Source organism: Aptenodytes patagonicus, chromosome Z (assembly GCF_965638725.1).
Source record: "Aptenodytes patagonicus chromosome Z, bAptPat1.pri.cur, whole genome shotgun sequence".
NCBI classification, from domain to species: domain Eukaryota; kingdom Metazoa; phylum Chordata; class Aves; order Sphenisciformes; family Spheniscidae; genus Aptenodytes; species Aptenodytes patagonicus.
Window position 1 is genome coordinate 30,507,026 of NC_134982.1, and position 12,503 is coordinate 30,519,528.

The 12,503-nt window shown below is 43.7% G+C and overlaps 1 protein-coding gene across 4 annotated transcripts in view; it reads left to right on the forward strand.

The window, feature by feature from the left end:
• Positions 1–12,503, forward strand: part of KANK1 (KN motif and ankyrin repeat domains 1) — a 131,359-nt gene that overhangs the window by 68,270 nt on the left and 50,586 nt on the right. For all 4 annotated transcript variants that reach the window (XM_076363348.1, XM_076363349.1, XM_076363346.1 and 1 more), the window contains one exon: positions 9,877–9,993. In XM_076363348.1, coding sequence (XP_076219463.1) covers positions 9,957–9,993 — 37 coding nt within the window. In that variant the 5' untranslated portion in view covers positions 9,877–9,956. The remainder of the gene's footprint in view (positions 1–9,876; positions 9,994–12,503) is intronic.

Consider the following 12,503-nt stretch of genomic DNA (forward strand, 5'->3'; position numbering starts at 1 on the left):
ACTCTGTGCTGACTTAAATTACTCGGATTAAATGACAGAGTCCCTGAGCATTAGGAACAGGTTGTTTTAATGTTGGTTTGACTAGCCGGCAGAGAGGAACACCCCCTGTGAGGGACAAGTGCATTGCCCCAGCTTGTGGTTCCCTCCTTTGGGTGGGTAAGTTCTCTGCAGGTGGCTACATGCAGCAAGATGTTTTTGGCCACATGCAAGGCAGAGGCAGTATGACACTTGCAGAAAGCTGACAAGTCTTTCTCCATGAGCTGTTTGGCAGGAAGAGTTTGGAGATACCCAGGTACCCTGACTCCACTGTGCTCTGCTGCAGGTGCTGCCAGACGGTCTCCAGCTGGTTCATGCCAGCTCCAGGTCAAAATGTTAGTTGGGTTTAGTGACTCTTCGCATGCTCAGTAACGAGGCAATTTTAGCGTGGGGTGGGGTGGCTGGCAAGTTTTTGCTGCCATGAAATCCTGTATCCCTCTCGCCAGAGCGTGCAGGCTTGCAGTCCACCAGCTGTGGTGTGGAGATGGTGGCTCTGGAGGAGGGACCAGAGAAACCTGCTGACTCCTGGGATGAATGTAAAAAGCCTCAGAGAGATAGACTGTGGCCAGGGTAGGAGGCAAGAAAAATTGTGCACAAATCCTGGCTGTTCCTGAGGGATGCTGCGTGATGGGGTGGGAGGGGAAAGCAGCCTGGAGGATGTCTCGAGTGTGTTCCCTGGCCAAGCTGAAGCTGTGTGTTTGTGGTCTCAGTGCAATGGAAAAGTTGCCGGGGGTAGGGTCCCCCTGCATTTCCGAAGGGCCACAGCAACTTAAAGAGAAATGGGCCCATGTTAATATTCAGGTTGTAGATGCAGTCTAGCACTTAGTAGTGATAGATGTTGGCAGTGTGGGCTGTAGAGCTGCATGGAGAGTAGGACTTTACAGTCCTCTGTTGTAAACTGTGATAGAGGAAAAGTGAGAGGCTGGCCCTTGCAATATTGTCTCCTTGCCCCTAGAGTTTTCAGTTTTCACTGTGGAAAAAGCCTATAATTTCTTTGTTCCTGTATGGTAAGGATGGGTTGATACTGAAGTCCACAGTACCCTTATTAGTAGGAAAAAAAGGAAAAGAGCTACTGGGATTTGGGTCTTGTTTTGGGGCAGGAAGCAGCATTTAGGGCTAGATGGGGACAAAACTGATCTGCTGCTGGAGCTGTCTCACATAAAGATACAACTTCAGCTGGAACCACCATGGAACAGCTACATGGGCAAATGCTGCTAGATAAAAGTCTTTGAACTTACCAACTGTCCCACAGCATCATAGTTGCAATGCACGCCACCCTTTTTTCACAGCAGATTTATGGTTGCTCTCACTATGTATAGCATCTCAGACCTAAAATCAGAAGAAGAGGCAGACTGAGATTTGGCCGTCTACCTCTAAATATGTTTCCTGCTTGTGCCACTGTGTATGAAATGTCACCAAAAACGAAATACTTGCGCACTTTGTAGAAGAGTTAAATTTGTCTATTTACCAGAGTTTGTGCCTTAAAATCCTTGCAGCTTGTCTTAGATGCAAAGTCTAAGTGAGATCATAGTGCGTTTCATGAGGTGTTTATAGACATCCTTGATTGGTTTATTCATCTCAACCTTCAAGTTTATATACCTTTAAATTCACTTTAAATAAGTGAATTCATTTTAAAATATTGGGATCTGCAGATGTGTTTTTACAACTGTTATTCAACTTCTAATGTTTAAAGCCAAGAGAGTGAAAAGGATGCTGTGTTTCGTCCTGCCCCACTGCGTAAACAGATGTGATGCGTGGTTTATGTGCATGCTGTAGAGGAGAAGGTGGAACTGCTTCTTGTGCCAGGACCAGTAGCTCCAGGGTTGTCAGCACTGGAGGGCCACAGGTATACTGCAACTGGCATGCATGCATCATCCCCAATATGCATTAGTTCCTTTCCTAACTTAACACCTGTTTTGGAAGCCTTTCCATTGGTTATTGGTGCTGGATTTGGGTCTTTGTCACGGCGGATGAAAATGCTGCTCAGCGCACATGTTGTTTCATTTCCCTCTTGAAGAATGATCAGACTGAACTACTTCAAGCCATGGAAGTCTCAGCCCTCCCACTTCTCCACAAGAAAAATGTGGATAGCCCAGTTGCATCCTTTGGGCTCCCTGTCACAGCAAGCATTACAACCCATAGCAATATCATACTGGCCTGAATTCATGTACTTTCATGTGACTCATTATTCACTGGCATAAACCAAAGGGAGTGTCGTCTACATCACCCATTAGGAATTTCAGGTATAAAAAAAAGTTTTTTCTACCCTGGATTGTGTTTCATTTTCTAGTTGATTTTTTTTTCTCTAATAAAAACAGAAATTGGTTTCTGAGTTACAACATTGTGCAGCCTTCTGAAAGTTTTTTATTTTGCTTCTGTAATGTAACCTGATGACAATGATGTTGTCAGGAATGATTTCCAGAAGAGATGGGTGGTCTGAGAACATTTGCAGGGTGTAGGGGGCCTTGCAGCACTGTGTGATGGGTGTCATCCGAACGTACCTGTCCATGTTCAGGTTCACAGCATGTGACCAAAGATCCCGCTCTTGCACATTAGACATGGGCCACCAAGTCAGCAGACTTGACAAAGCAAGAAGATTTTAGCCCAGCTCTATATAGACAGGGTGTCCTCTTTATCAGGAGTGACAAAAGCATGCCACCTATGATGTACAGAATCCATACAAAGGCTTCCTTTTACCAATGAACGCTGATCCTGATAGTGAGAAAATAGCGAGAGCTGCCACTCCTGGCTGACAGTGAGTCTGCTGGATCTCGGAGAACAGGTATGGTTACCTAAAGTCCATTAGGCTGACCTGATGTGCGTTTGGATACTTGGGAGGGCTGTGTCCAACCTCTGGCCTATACTAGGGAAAGCTGCTTGTGCTGCAGCTAAGTTCTGTTTTAATTCTTCACTTGCTTGACAAAAATTACTAAAACTGAGGTTTTCCTTCCCATGTATTAGCTGGTTGTTAGAGCCAAGCTCGGTTACACTAAGAAAAGTATTGAATGTACTTTACCGCATTTTGTGAGATCATTCTTGCAGACAATTTTTCAGTGAGATGCTGTTCTTGATGAGGGTCTTCCGCATGATGAGTATACATGAAAGGGTACAAATAGGGCAAGTAAAGATCTGGGGATGGAGTTGCCATATGAGCTGGGAGAGAAGATTGAGGTTTAGAAAATCATGAAGGGTGTGGATAAGCTGAATCTGCACAAATGTTCACCAAGCCCTGCAATGCAAGAATTTGGTGGCACTCAGTAAAATTTGTAGAACATCAGTTTAAAACAAGGAAAAAGTATGCAGTAGGTATTGACAGCCTGGGATTTCCTGCCCCACGAGGCAGCAGAGGCAGGCGGCGTCAGCAGGGTCAGAAAGGAGCTAGTCAAATTCACAGACAACTTATGTGGATATTAAATGACACACTAAGGATATACCTTTAGATATTCCCAATCCAATCCTTGTTGGTGCTGGGAGAGCACAGAAGCATGGACTCGTCATCAGGCACTTGTACTCTCCTTAAATAGTATCTCTTGTTGCCACTATTGAAAACAAGATGCACCATTTGTCTGGCTCCACAGGATGCTTGTTATGTTTGTGTCTGCTGGGTAGTATTTTGAAATCCTTCCCCTGTTGCTTGGTACCAGCAAGTCAATGAGTGGCTTGTGTAGAACAGCTGATTTCTTTTCTGGATCCTCCAGACCCACTTGGGATAACTCCATATGAAGGGAAACTAAAACCCAACAGCTGATGGTAGAGCACTGCTGTCATTGCTAACAAACATGACAAAGCAATACTGGGGGAATTCAGAAAAATTGCTGAGTTATTTAGGGTAGCTTGAAGGATCCAATGCCTTTGAAAGATGTTCATATATGTCCATTTTCTGAGGCATTTTCTGTACCAAAAGCTGCCCAGTAAAGCCCAGCTCCTGTGCAGTAGGTAGGTGGCTTGGGAGAATGAAGTAGAAGCTTTGTAGAAGCTCAGCTCAGGAGATGAGGAGGAGACCATTTTCAAGTATGCAGAAGAAAACCCCTCAGACCCTTATGTTACTGAAGGTTGTACATTTATTCTCTGCTTGCAGAAATAACAAGGCAGGCAGACAGCTTAATGGAAGTCTGCTTAAGACAGCGGGGGGGAAGACAGTTTAGGACATCCTCATGAAAGTGACTAATGGTTAATTCCAACATAACTTGAGAATTAGAGCCTGACATTGCAGTAGTTGGGAGTTTGTGGTTCAAAAGCAATGAAGCTCAGAGTCGGGTCTGATTTTTTTTGGTTTTGTGGCAGAAGGGAAGCACGTGCCCTGGCTGGGAACACTGTTCTTTTCTTCAGCTTGCTGACTCAGGTCCTAGAGTTTCTGAGCCATCACTGTCTTCTTAACAGAGCTTAGCTCAGCTTTTGCCTGGAGCTCTGCAGTAAAGAGAGACCTTTTACAGGCCAATGCCATAAGTAGAGGGAGTGAGGAAGGCAGGCAGGTAAATTCATGCTGACCGTAGCCATATCTTGTTAATTAACTCACCCGTTGAAAGGATTTACAAGGCTTCTTTGCTCCCATCGTACTGCAGATCCTGCAGAAAAAAACATACCATACTGAGAGGTGGCTGGTTTTGGTTGCCTGCTTAAATATAGTCCAAAATAAATTGCCTGTCATATTGCATATAGTAAGAATCGTCTCTGGATCATCTCTGTTGATGGAGGAGGCTGAATCACAACAGGCTGCTGCCTGAGAGAGGCTGCAGGAAACACTAACCCTAGGGAATTTTTACTTTTGCATTTTAGGGTGGCCTAGACAAAGAGCCTGTGCTAGTGATTTATTTTGTTCAGTTAGTAAAACTTAAGCAGCAACTGAACTTGCATAGTTTTGCTTGTGATTTGGATGCAACATTAAAAAGACATTCACTCTAGAAAGTATGTGAATGGGTGAATTGTTACATTATTAATTAATTAATAATTAAAATAGTTCACAGTTTATCCTTATCTCAAAGTTGACTGCCTTGTGTCTGACCGGAAAAAAATCCTCATATGCCTGCATTCTTACTTGGTATTTAATTATAAAAAACAACAAAAAAAAGATTTCTCCCTTACAAACTTTGCCTCTCAGTTTATTGGCCACCTGTTTTGATAAACATATGGATAAGAAGAACACAACCACAGTAGGGGTTTAGATTGAAAAGAAAATATCAGTGAGATACACAGTCATTCTCCCAGGGTAGATACCAACCACAGAGCAACTCCCCACATACTTTCTCTTTTGCTGTTGCTGGCTTCAGCCCTTGCTTCATTTAAATTGCACCTGGCATATTTGGTTGAGGATATGAATTAGGTTGCAGACATTCCTGTTTCCTGTAGAGCCACATAAGTTTGGAAAGTGCTTGTCCCTCTGGCTGAGCAGGAGGAGGGCTTTCCAGTGCCAATTTGTTCTTGCAGCTAGAGAAATTACCATCCGTGTGTTTAGATGGGTTTTGCATGTATCTTGGCTCTTGTTTGCAAATGTTATCAGTATCTTGCAGAATGAAACTGGGCAAGTTTTACTGCCGGGACAACCCACTTGTGAGACGGAAGTGTCAGGCAGAAGTCTTGTTGCACTGATGTATAACAGGAATGGAGCAGTACCAGTTCTTCCTCAAGTGTTGCATCTCGTGGGTCTCGATAGAGGTCAAACCCCTCTATCCTAGGCCTACTTAATCACCGCTTTGCACTTGCTGGACAGGATTGCAGAGCTGGTTTCCCTCTTGGGACCATCCTCTGACTGCATCCATCTGAACAGTTGGGAGCCACTACCTTTGAATCCTGCACAGCTCTGCCCCACAATGCTCCCACTTTTAGTCCAGTCTTAAGCAATAGCATCTTGGTGCCTCAGCCACACTCACCCTGTGAGTGGTTCAGGATATCTGCAGATCTGGAGCTTGTGTTGAGTGGTTGACGTGACCGTTTACTCTTAACAGTCTGTGCATGCCATGAGAAAAAAGAAAAGTTATATGCATATCTACTTAGCCTAAAGCCCCGTTGCCTGGGAAGCTGAGGCCTGTCTTCTTGAATCCCACAAACAAGTGTGTGTGCATCATCATTTCCCGTATGTGACTGCGGCCCCTGGGCAGGAGGACTTTCATGATTACTTTTTTGGGTTAAGAGCTGAGTTATATTTCTCTTCTAATTACTGTGTTGGCAACGTGCCATTCTACAACCACTCTTAAATCAAACATCAACTGTTTTCTGTCTTAAGCCTCTCTTGTAAACATCACATCAGACTAAAGTGGGAGCCTGGATTTTCTACAAGGTCTGTGCCTCTTGAGTCTACAGCTCTGCTGTGTGGATGCCAGAACTTATGTATACGTACTCAGATATTTCTGGTGCAGAAATACTAGCATAGGTGTCAGTGACCTGACAAGATGCAGCACAAAGGAGGAGCAAGGTTCTTGTCCCTTGTGATTAGGACATAGGCTTTATGTTCTGCCTAAAGAATCACCATTCTAGAAAAACCTGTAAAAGCTGGGGTGTCGTGATAGTTTGTAGAAACTGAGGATCATGTGTGTTTAAGGTTTCTGCTATTGAACCTCAGGGCAGAAAAGAGTTTGAGTATCTAATTCAAAACACTTTAAACAACTGCTTCATTGAGCAATAACACTTCATATAGCTAGTCTTTGCTTGTTTTGCATTTGCCCTAGGGTCTGTAAATCACACAATTCTCAGGCGGGCATGGGGTGAGCATGTAAAAACACATGGGCAGAAAGCTGAAGGTTGGGAATGGAATATATAAGCTCCGCTACTAATTTTCTTCTGTAAGATGTCTGTACTGGAGAACATGCTTTGCTGTAGAGCAGGCTGTTTTCCTCCACTGTGTATTCTAGCTGGCCTCCAGTGTCATCCTGCACCTTGCCCACACGAGAGTCTTCTGGCAAAGTGCAGCTATTGGGGTGTATGTTGCTGGGGAATCACATGCGATACCTTTCTAAAAATGGTCCATGTACGTGTCGGTGCAATTTCAGAAATTCAGTTCCTGATGTATTGTTGTGGCTCAAAGCAGTATGAATGAGTCTGCTGAGTTAGATCAGATTTTTTCCATACTTTAACAGCTGTTCAATAGGCAGGTTGTCAGCTGCAGTTACATTTCATCTAAAAAAAAGGAAAGGAACCAATTCTTCCACTTATCTTGGGTAGCAAATTATTAGACCCTATGTTTTTCTCTTTTTTTTTTTCTTTTCTCCTATCTGTTGGGCTGAATTTGCTTCCTAAATTATTTTATTAATCCTCATTTAAGCTCAGAAGCATTATTGTTTTAACTAAAGGTGAGTTTGTTTCTTAATGGAGGTACTTAAGCCTGCACAGCTTTGAAACCAATAGAAGCATACCCAGAAGGGAGTTTGCACCAGGTCAATTACATCTCTTCAAGCCACAACAAAATGTAGACCCGAGGCCTGTTTTGGCTTTCAGCAGTGTCTTTATTAATTTTATGTCAATTCTTACCTCAATTGCATTCACTTCTCACTATTGGGAAGCTCTCCTCATGCATGCCCGTGACGGTGACTAGTGTTTTTAAAACTGATAGGATGAAGCTTAACAGATTTTACTTTTAAACCCACGACGAGTTTCCAGGCATGCCGCAGCATGGGTTTTAAGTCGGAGCTCACTTTTGTGGTTGACCCGCTCTCATTTGGGACTCCATTGCACCTAAAAGAGGTGGGTCCCCCACAGGGCCCCCTCCCACCTGTCTGCCCGTACCCATCCCTGGGTGCATACTCTCACGTCTCCCCTTGTACAAGCGTTCGTAGCGGTGCAGCTGGTGGTGTGAGCCAAGCAAGCTCAGGCAACTAGCTAACATCCAGCCCTGCAGAAGCGCTGGGACAGGACCCTGGAAGACTTTTGCCAGATGGATGCGAATCTTGTGTCAGGTTTCCTGAGCAGCCTCCCTTGAGTTTTCTTTGCTTCTAGTGGGATAGGAAGCAGCAGATTGGCAGAACATGAGTTGCCTGATAAAGCAAGGGCTACATTAGACAGCGTGTGTATTTCACTGTGCTTCGTTGGTTAGGTTTACAGTGGTGCAAGACTTCTGTTGCAGCAGTGTACAATAAATGTATATAGTGAAAGCAGGGAAGCATGCCTGTTACAGTGCTAGTGAGAAGCACAGAGCTGTGCTGAACAAATTAGAAGCGGGTGAATTAATTCAGCCCTGTTTACCCTTGGGTGCACTGCTGGTAGTCTGAGGTCTTTTTTTTTTTTTTTTTGGCCATGCTTCATTGTTTCAGAAATCTGATAATCATTGTTATGCCTGGAATCTTGTGATGGGCCTCTCTGCGTCATGGTCTGTGTTGGATGCCTGCTTTATTTTGTCATTTGTAGCCTTTTGCTTGTACAGTCTTTATGACAGCTTCATGTCCTGCCCTCCATTGAACAAGAGATCATAAATTCAAGAGTATACAGCAGAGCTTGAGGAGGAGGAGTTGCAATGGAGGTCTTTCTGCATTCTTGGAAAATTGATGTCAGGATTGTACTAAAAATGAAGTGATTTGTGCTTGTGTTCTTTGAAGGGGAAAGCTAAGCTATATTAGCCTGTGTGATGGAGCTCCGTCAGTTGTGAGACAATCAGCTTCTCTATCAGTTGGTATACCTTTGACTCAGATTCACATGGTGCTTGCACTAATTCATTTCTGGATTTTCGTTTCCTTTGCTAATCTGCTTAGCTTTTAAATACTTCCACACATGTACTGTCAGGGCCAAATCAAATGTAATTGGAAAAATGTGACTAGTTTGTTGAGGAGCTGTCAGCCTAAGTCAGACTGGGGTCCGCGAAGCAGGGTGTTCTTCATACACCTAAGCTCCACCTATCTAAGTCAACAAAATGAAATGCTGTTTGGATTGTAGGAAACTTGAAGCAGAGCCAAGAGGAGGCGTCTCTGCAGCCCCAGACGAGTTAAATTTGTTGCTCTGAGGATAAGGGTTGTGATCAGGCTGCCCCCACGGTGGGCAGGGAAGGAGGAGCGGGAGCCCCATTGCAGAGCCCACAAGGCGGGATTTGCAGAGCCAGCCAGCAGCCAACTAGGCACAAAACTGCTGCTGGTTTTGCTTCTGCCACCTGCCCAGGGCGACAGTGCCCTTTTTCTGAAGCCTGAGCTTCAGGCAAGCACTGCTTCTCGGTTGAATCTGCCACATATGGGTTGAAAGAAAACCTCACACCCAGAAAACCTGTCACCAGCGGGACCTGCAGGGGACAGGTCTCGCAGTCAGCCATGCACCGTCCCAGCCCAGGGTCCATGCCACCCCGCAGGCTTCCACGCAGCAGCTGTTGGCGGCCTGATTTGTCAGGTGGTGGGGATGCAAATGTGCTTGCTTTGCCTGCGTCTATGGTGGGGTCCTTCTGCCCTCACCTCCCTGGGGGACATGGGAGCTCAGAAATTGCAACTGGTCCCCCGCTCGCTGGTACAGCTCTTCTGTAGGTGCTTTTCACCTAAAAATCTTCTAACCCTGCCTATGTAAATCTTTGGGTAATCTAAAACTTATGTAGGTGCCAGCAAATGTGATGAAGCTGCTGTGGTACAAGGGAGGCTAGGGACAAACTGCAAGAAAGCTCAGGGTAGAGACCAAAAAAACCAAGGCCAATTGCAAATTCAGCTGGTTACATCCTCACTGAGGACAGATCCGGAGCAGCGGTCCTCCTTGGAGGTTGTCAGATGCCAGGACAGCGGTGGGATTTGTGATAGCTAGGATGCTGATTATGAGGAGTATATTTACTGCTGTGGTGAAGTTTGCACTGAAGATGAGACTAAACACTCAGAAATGTCTACTGCTTAATGTACCTAACTTCTTAAAACTATACATTTTTAACTGTCTTTTTCTTGTCTGTTTCAGGTTGCATGTCTGGTTGGACTTGATGCATGGCATTTGCATGACACCTAACAGCCTAGCTCTGGATGTGTCACTGAGCAAACATGGCCTACCCAGCAAATACTAACAGCGGTGCTACAGGTAACTAATCGGGAACACTTTTCCCCCTTCGGATTATTAACTTATTTTTTTAAAACTTTTTTCTTAAATTGTGAAAGTAGCAGAAAAGGGAAGTAGCAGGAACTAAAACTGAATACTGAAAACTAATTTCATGGTAGATCAGAGCCTGTCTGTTCCCCCACCACCACCCCACCCCCCCAATAATCTTTTAAATATTTAAAGTGTGGAAAGTTGTTTACAAAGATGTAAGGGCTGGCACTCGGTTGTTCAGCATGCAGCACTGTCTGCTTTCATGGCTCTGCGCTGGCTTACAACAGACTGAGAAGCCTAGGGGTAGGCTGCAAAAAGTCATGTGGTTGTTATCCTGTGTCTGTAATTAACTTGTGAGATTTACCAGCTCTTGCACATTGAATCCCCAGCCCTTCCTAGTCACCCTTATGGGTCAGGCTAATTTTTGTTGTTGCTTCTCAGCAAAACATAAAAGCATTTCTCAAGCAACGTCAAGAGGAGGTGTTCAGTTCATTTCACTTTCTCACTATTTTAAGAAGCTCCAGAGATGTCTATTTTGGTTGGGTGATACTCTTTGAAATAGATCGCTTGGCACGTTCAAAGGTTGCTGAGGAGGACTGACGGGTCAGAAGGGGGCAGAGATTGCAGAACGATTGATAACAGCACAGCAGCAGTGTCCATCCTGTGGTTGTGTCAATATTTTCCTGTTCTCTGATCGCTGCACAAACATAGCTTTAGCCCGCTACAGCTGAGGCTGCTACAGTGGGATTATATGGAAAATTTCAAGTGCGTGGCAGGAGCTTGTGGGTGCTCTTTTAAGACCACCTAATGTAGGTATGATGGGAAATTGATTTATCAATGAAGGCTGGGGTGGCTGGGAGCATTTTGAATATCCTGGGAAGGAACATTAAATATCTTTTTTGTTATGCATGTAAATAGACATTTCAGCGCTGTTTTCCCCTAAGGCTCATGCACTCGTGTTCAAATGCTCACAACACACACATATAGAGATCAAATTAAATCAAACACATCAAATGATCACGACACACACATATCGAGAATTGGCTTATCTGGTGGATTTTAGCACCAGCCTCCTTTGAAAGTATGTTCTGGTATGGAAACAAATCCTGAATTACTCACTGTGCTCACTGTAGCATTGTTCTAATTAGTGCAAGCGATTAAAACATACTGAGTGCAGGAAATTATAAATATGGAGTGTCATTATCTGCAATTTATGCAAAAGAAGAAGTATTTTTTTAAAGGCTAGTGGAAGTTATATGTTCCCCCACCTCCCCATTTTTATACAACTAAAAGTGTATTCTCTAAGAAAGAAACTAGATCCTTTCGTAACGTTTTGTAAATCCTTTTGAGAAGGCGAACTTAAAAACCTCTGCTGTATGACTTAACTGTCGCTGTTTACTGCCTAAACCCCCCACCTAACTTGACTTTTTTTAGTAATACACTTTTAACTTAAGTCATGCAGAATGATTCCCTCTGCTTACAAGGAAAGAAAAATTGTGCATGGACTGTTACTGATTGGTTTACTAATTTTCTGCCCTCCCTGCAGTAGAATTGTTTATTGAAAAAGTTGATAAACTAACATGTAAGTCTAAAAGAAGCTAAATGCTTTTACTGGGGATGTGTTAATAACGCAAGATGAAGTTTTAGTTTCAAGGTTGTTATGCAAACAAGGCTTCTTGCAGGGTAGAAGCTGTGTTTTCCCTTATTCATAGAAAGATGCTATAATGAATTGCAAGTATTTAATTCAAAACTAAATTGGACAACATTTTGCAGAGACTGTCAGGACTTGTTGGCTTTGCAAACCCTTGAGGCTGGTGTTCTAACATGCAGCTATGTACGCCCGAGTCTCCAAATCCTCAGCAGTTCATAATGGACAGAGTATTGGGCTGCAAATACCTGTGATTTGTTATCCTGCCGTGCTTCCTGGGAGAGAATGCCTTTGGATGAGCAGGAACTGATTTGGGCGTTGGAGGTACTGAAGCAAGTTTCTTAATTGCATGGAGCTCTAAGAGTGGAAAGACAAACTTCAGGGGTGGTGTTTTCTGCACCCTCTGAATCAATCAGCAACAGGAAAAAGAACTAGAAAGACTTGTTACGGACTACTAAGCTGCGTTTATGTTACTTGAATATTTTGGCAAGTTTGACCACATGTTCAGCTGCATTCAAGTATGAGGTGACTAAGGAGCAGAGGTTTGCTTTGGTTAACTCGAAAATGTGAGTACTTGCACTGTTAAATGATTATGCCTATGTGCCATTTTGGTCAATTTTTTCAGTATACAAGCCTGTATGGACTACTGCTGCTGCAGATAAAAACTGTAGAGGAATGCTTGAATTTGGAACTTGTTTCCAGGAAAGGATCAAGCTATTTTGCATTTCTACAGAGATTTTTTTTTTTAAAGGATGTTTATGGGAAGTACATTAGCTGTGAATATTTTCAGAGAGTGTGTATGTGAGATAAGCTACAAAGCAAGTGATGACTTTATCATGAAACCACCTATCAT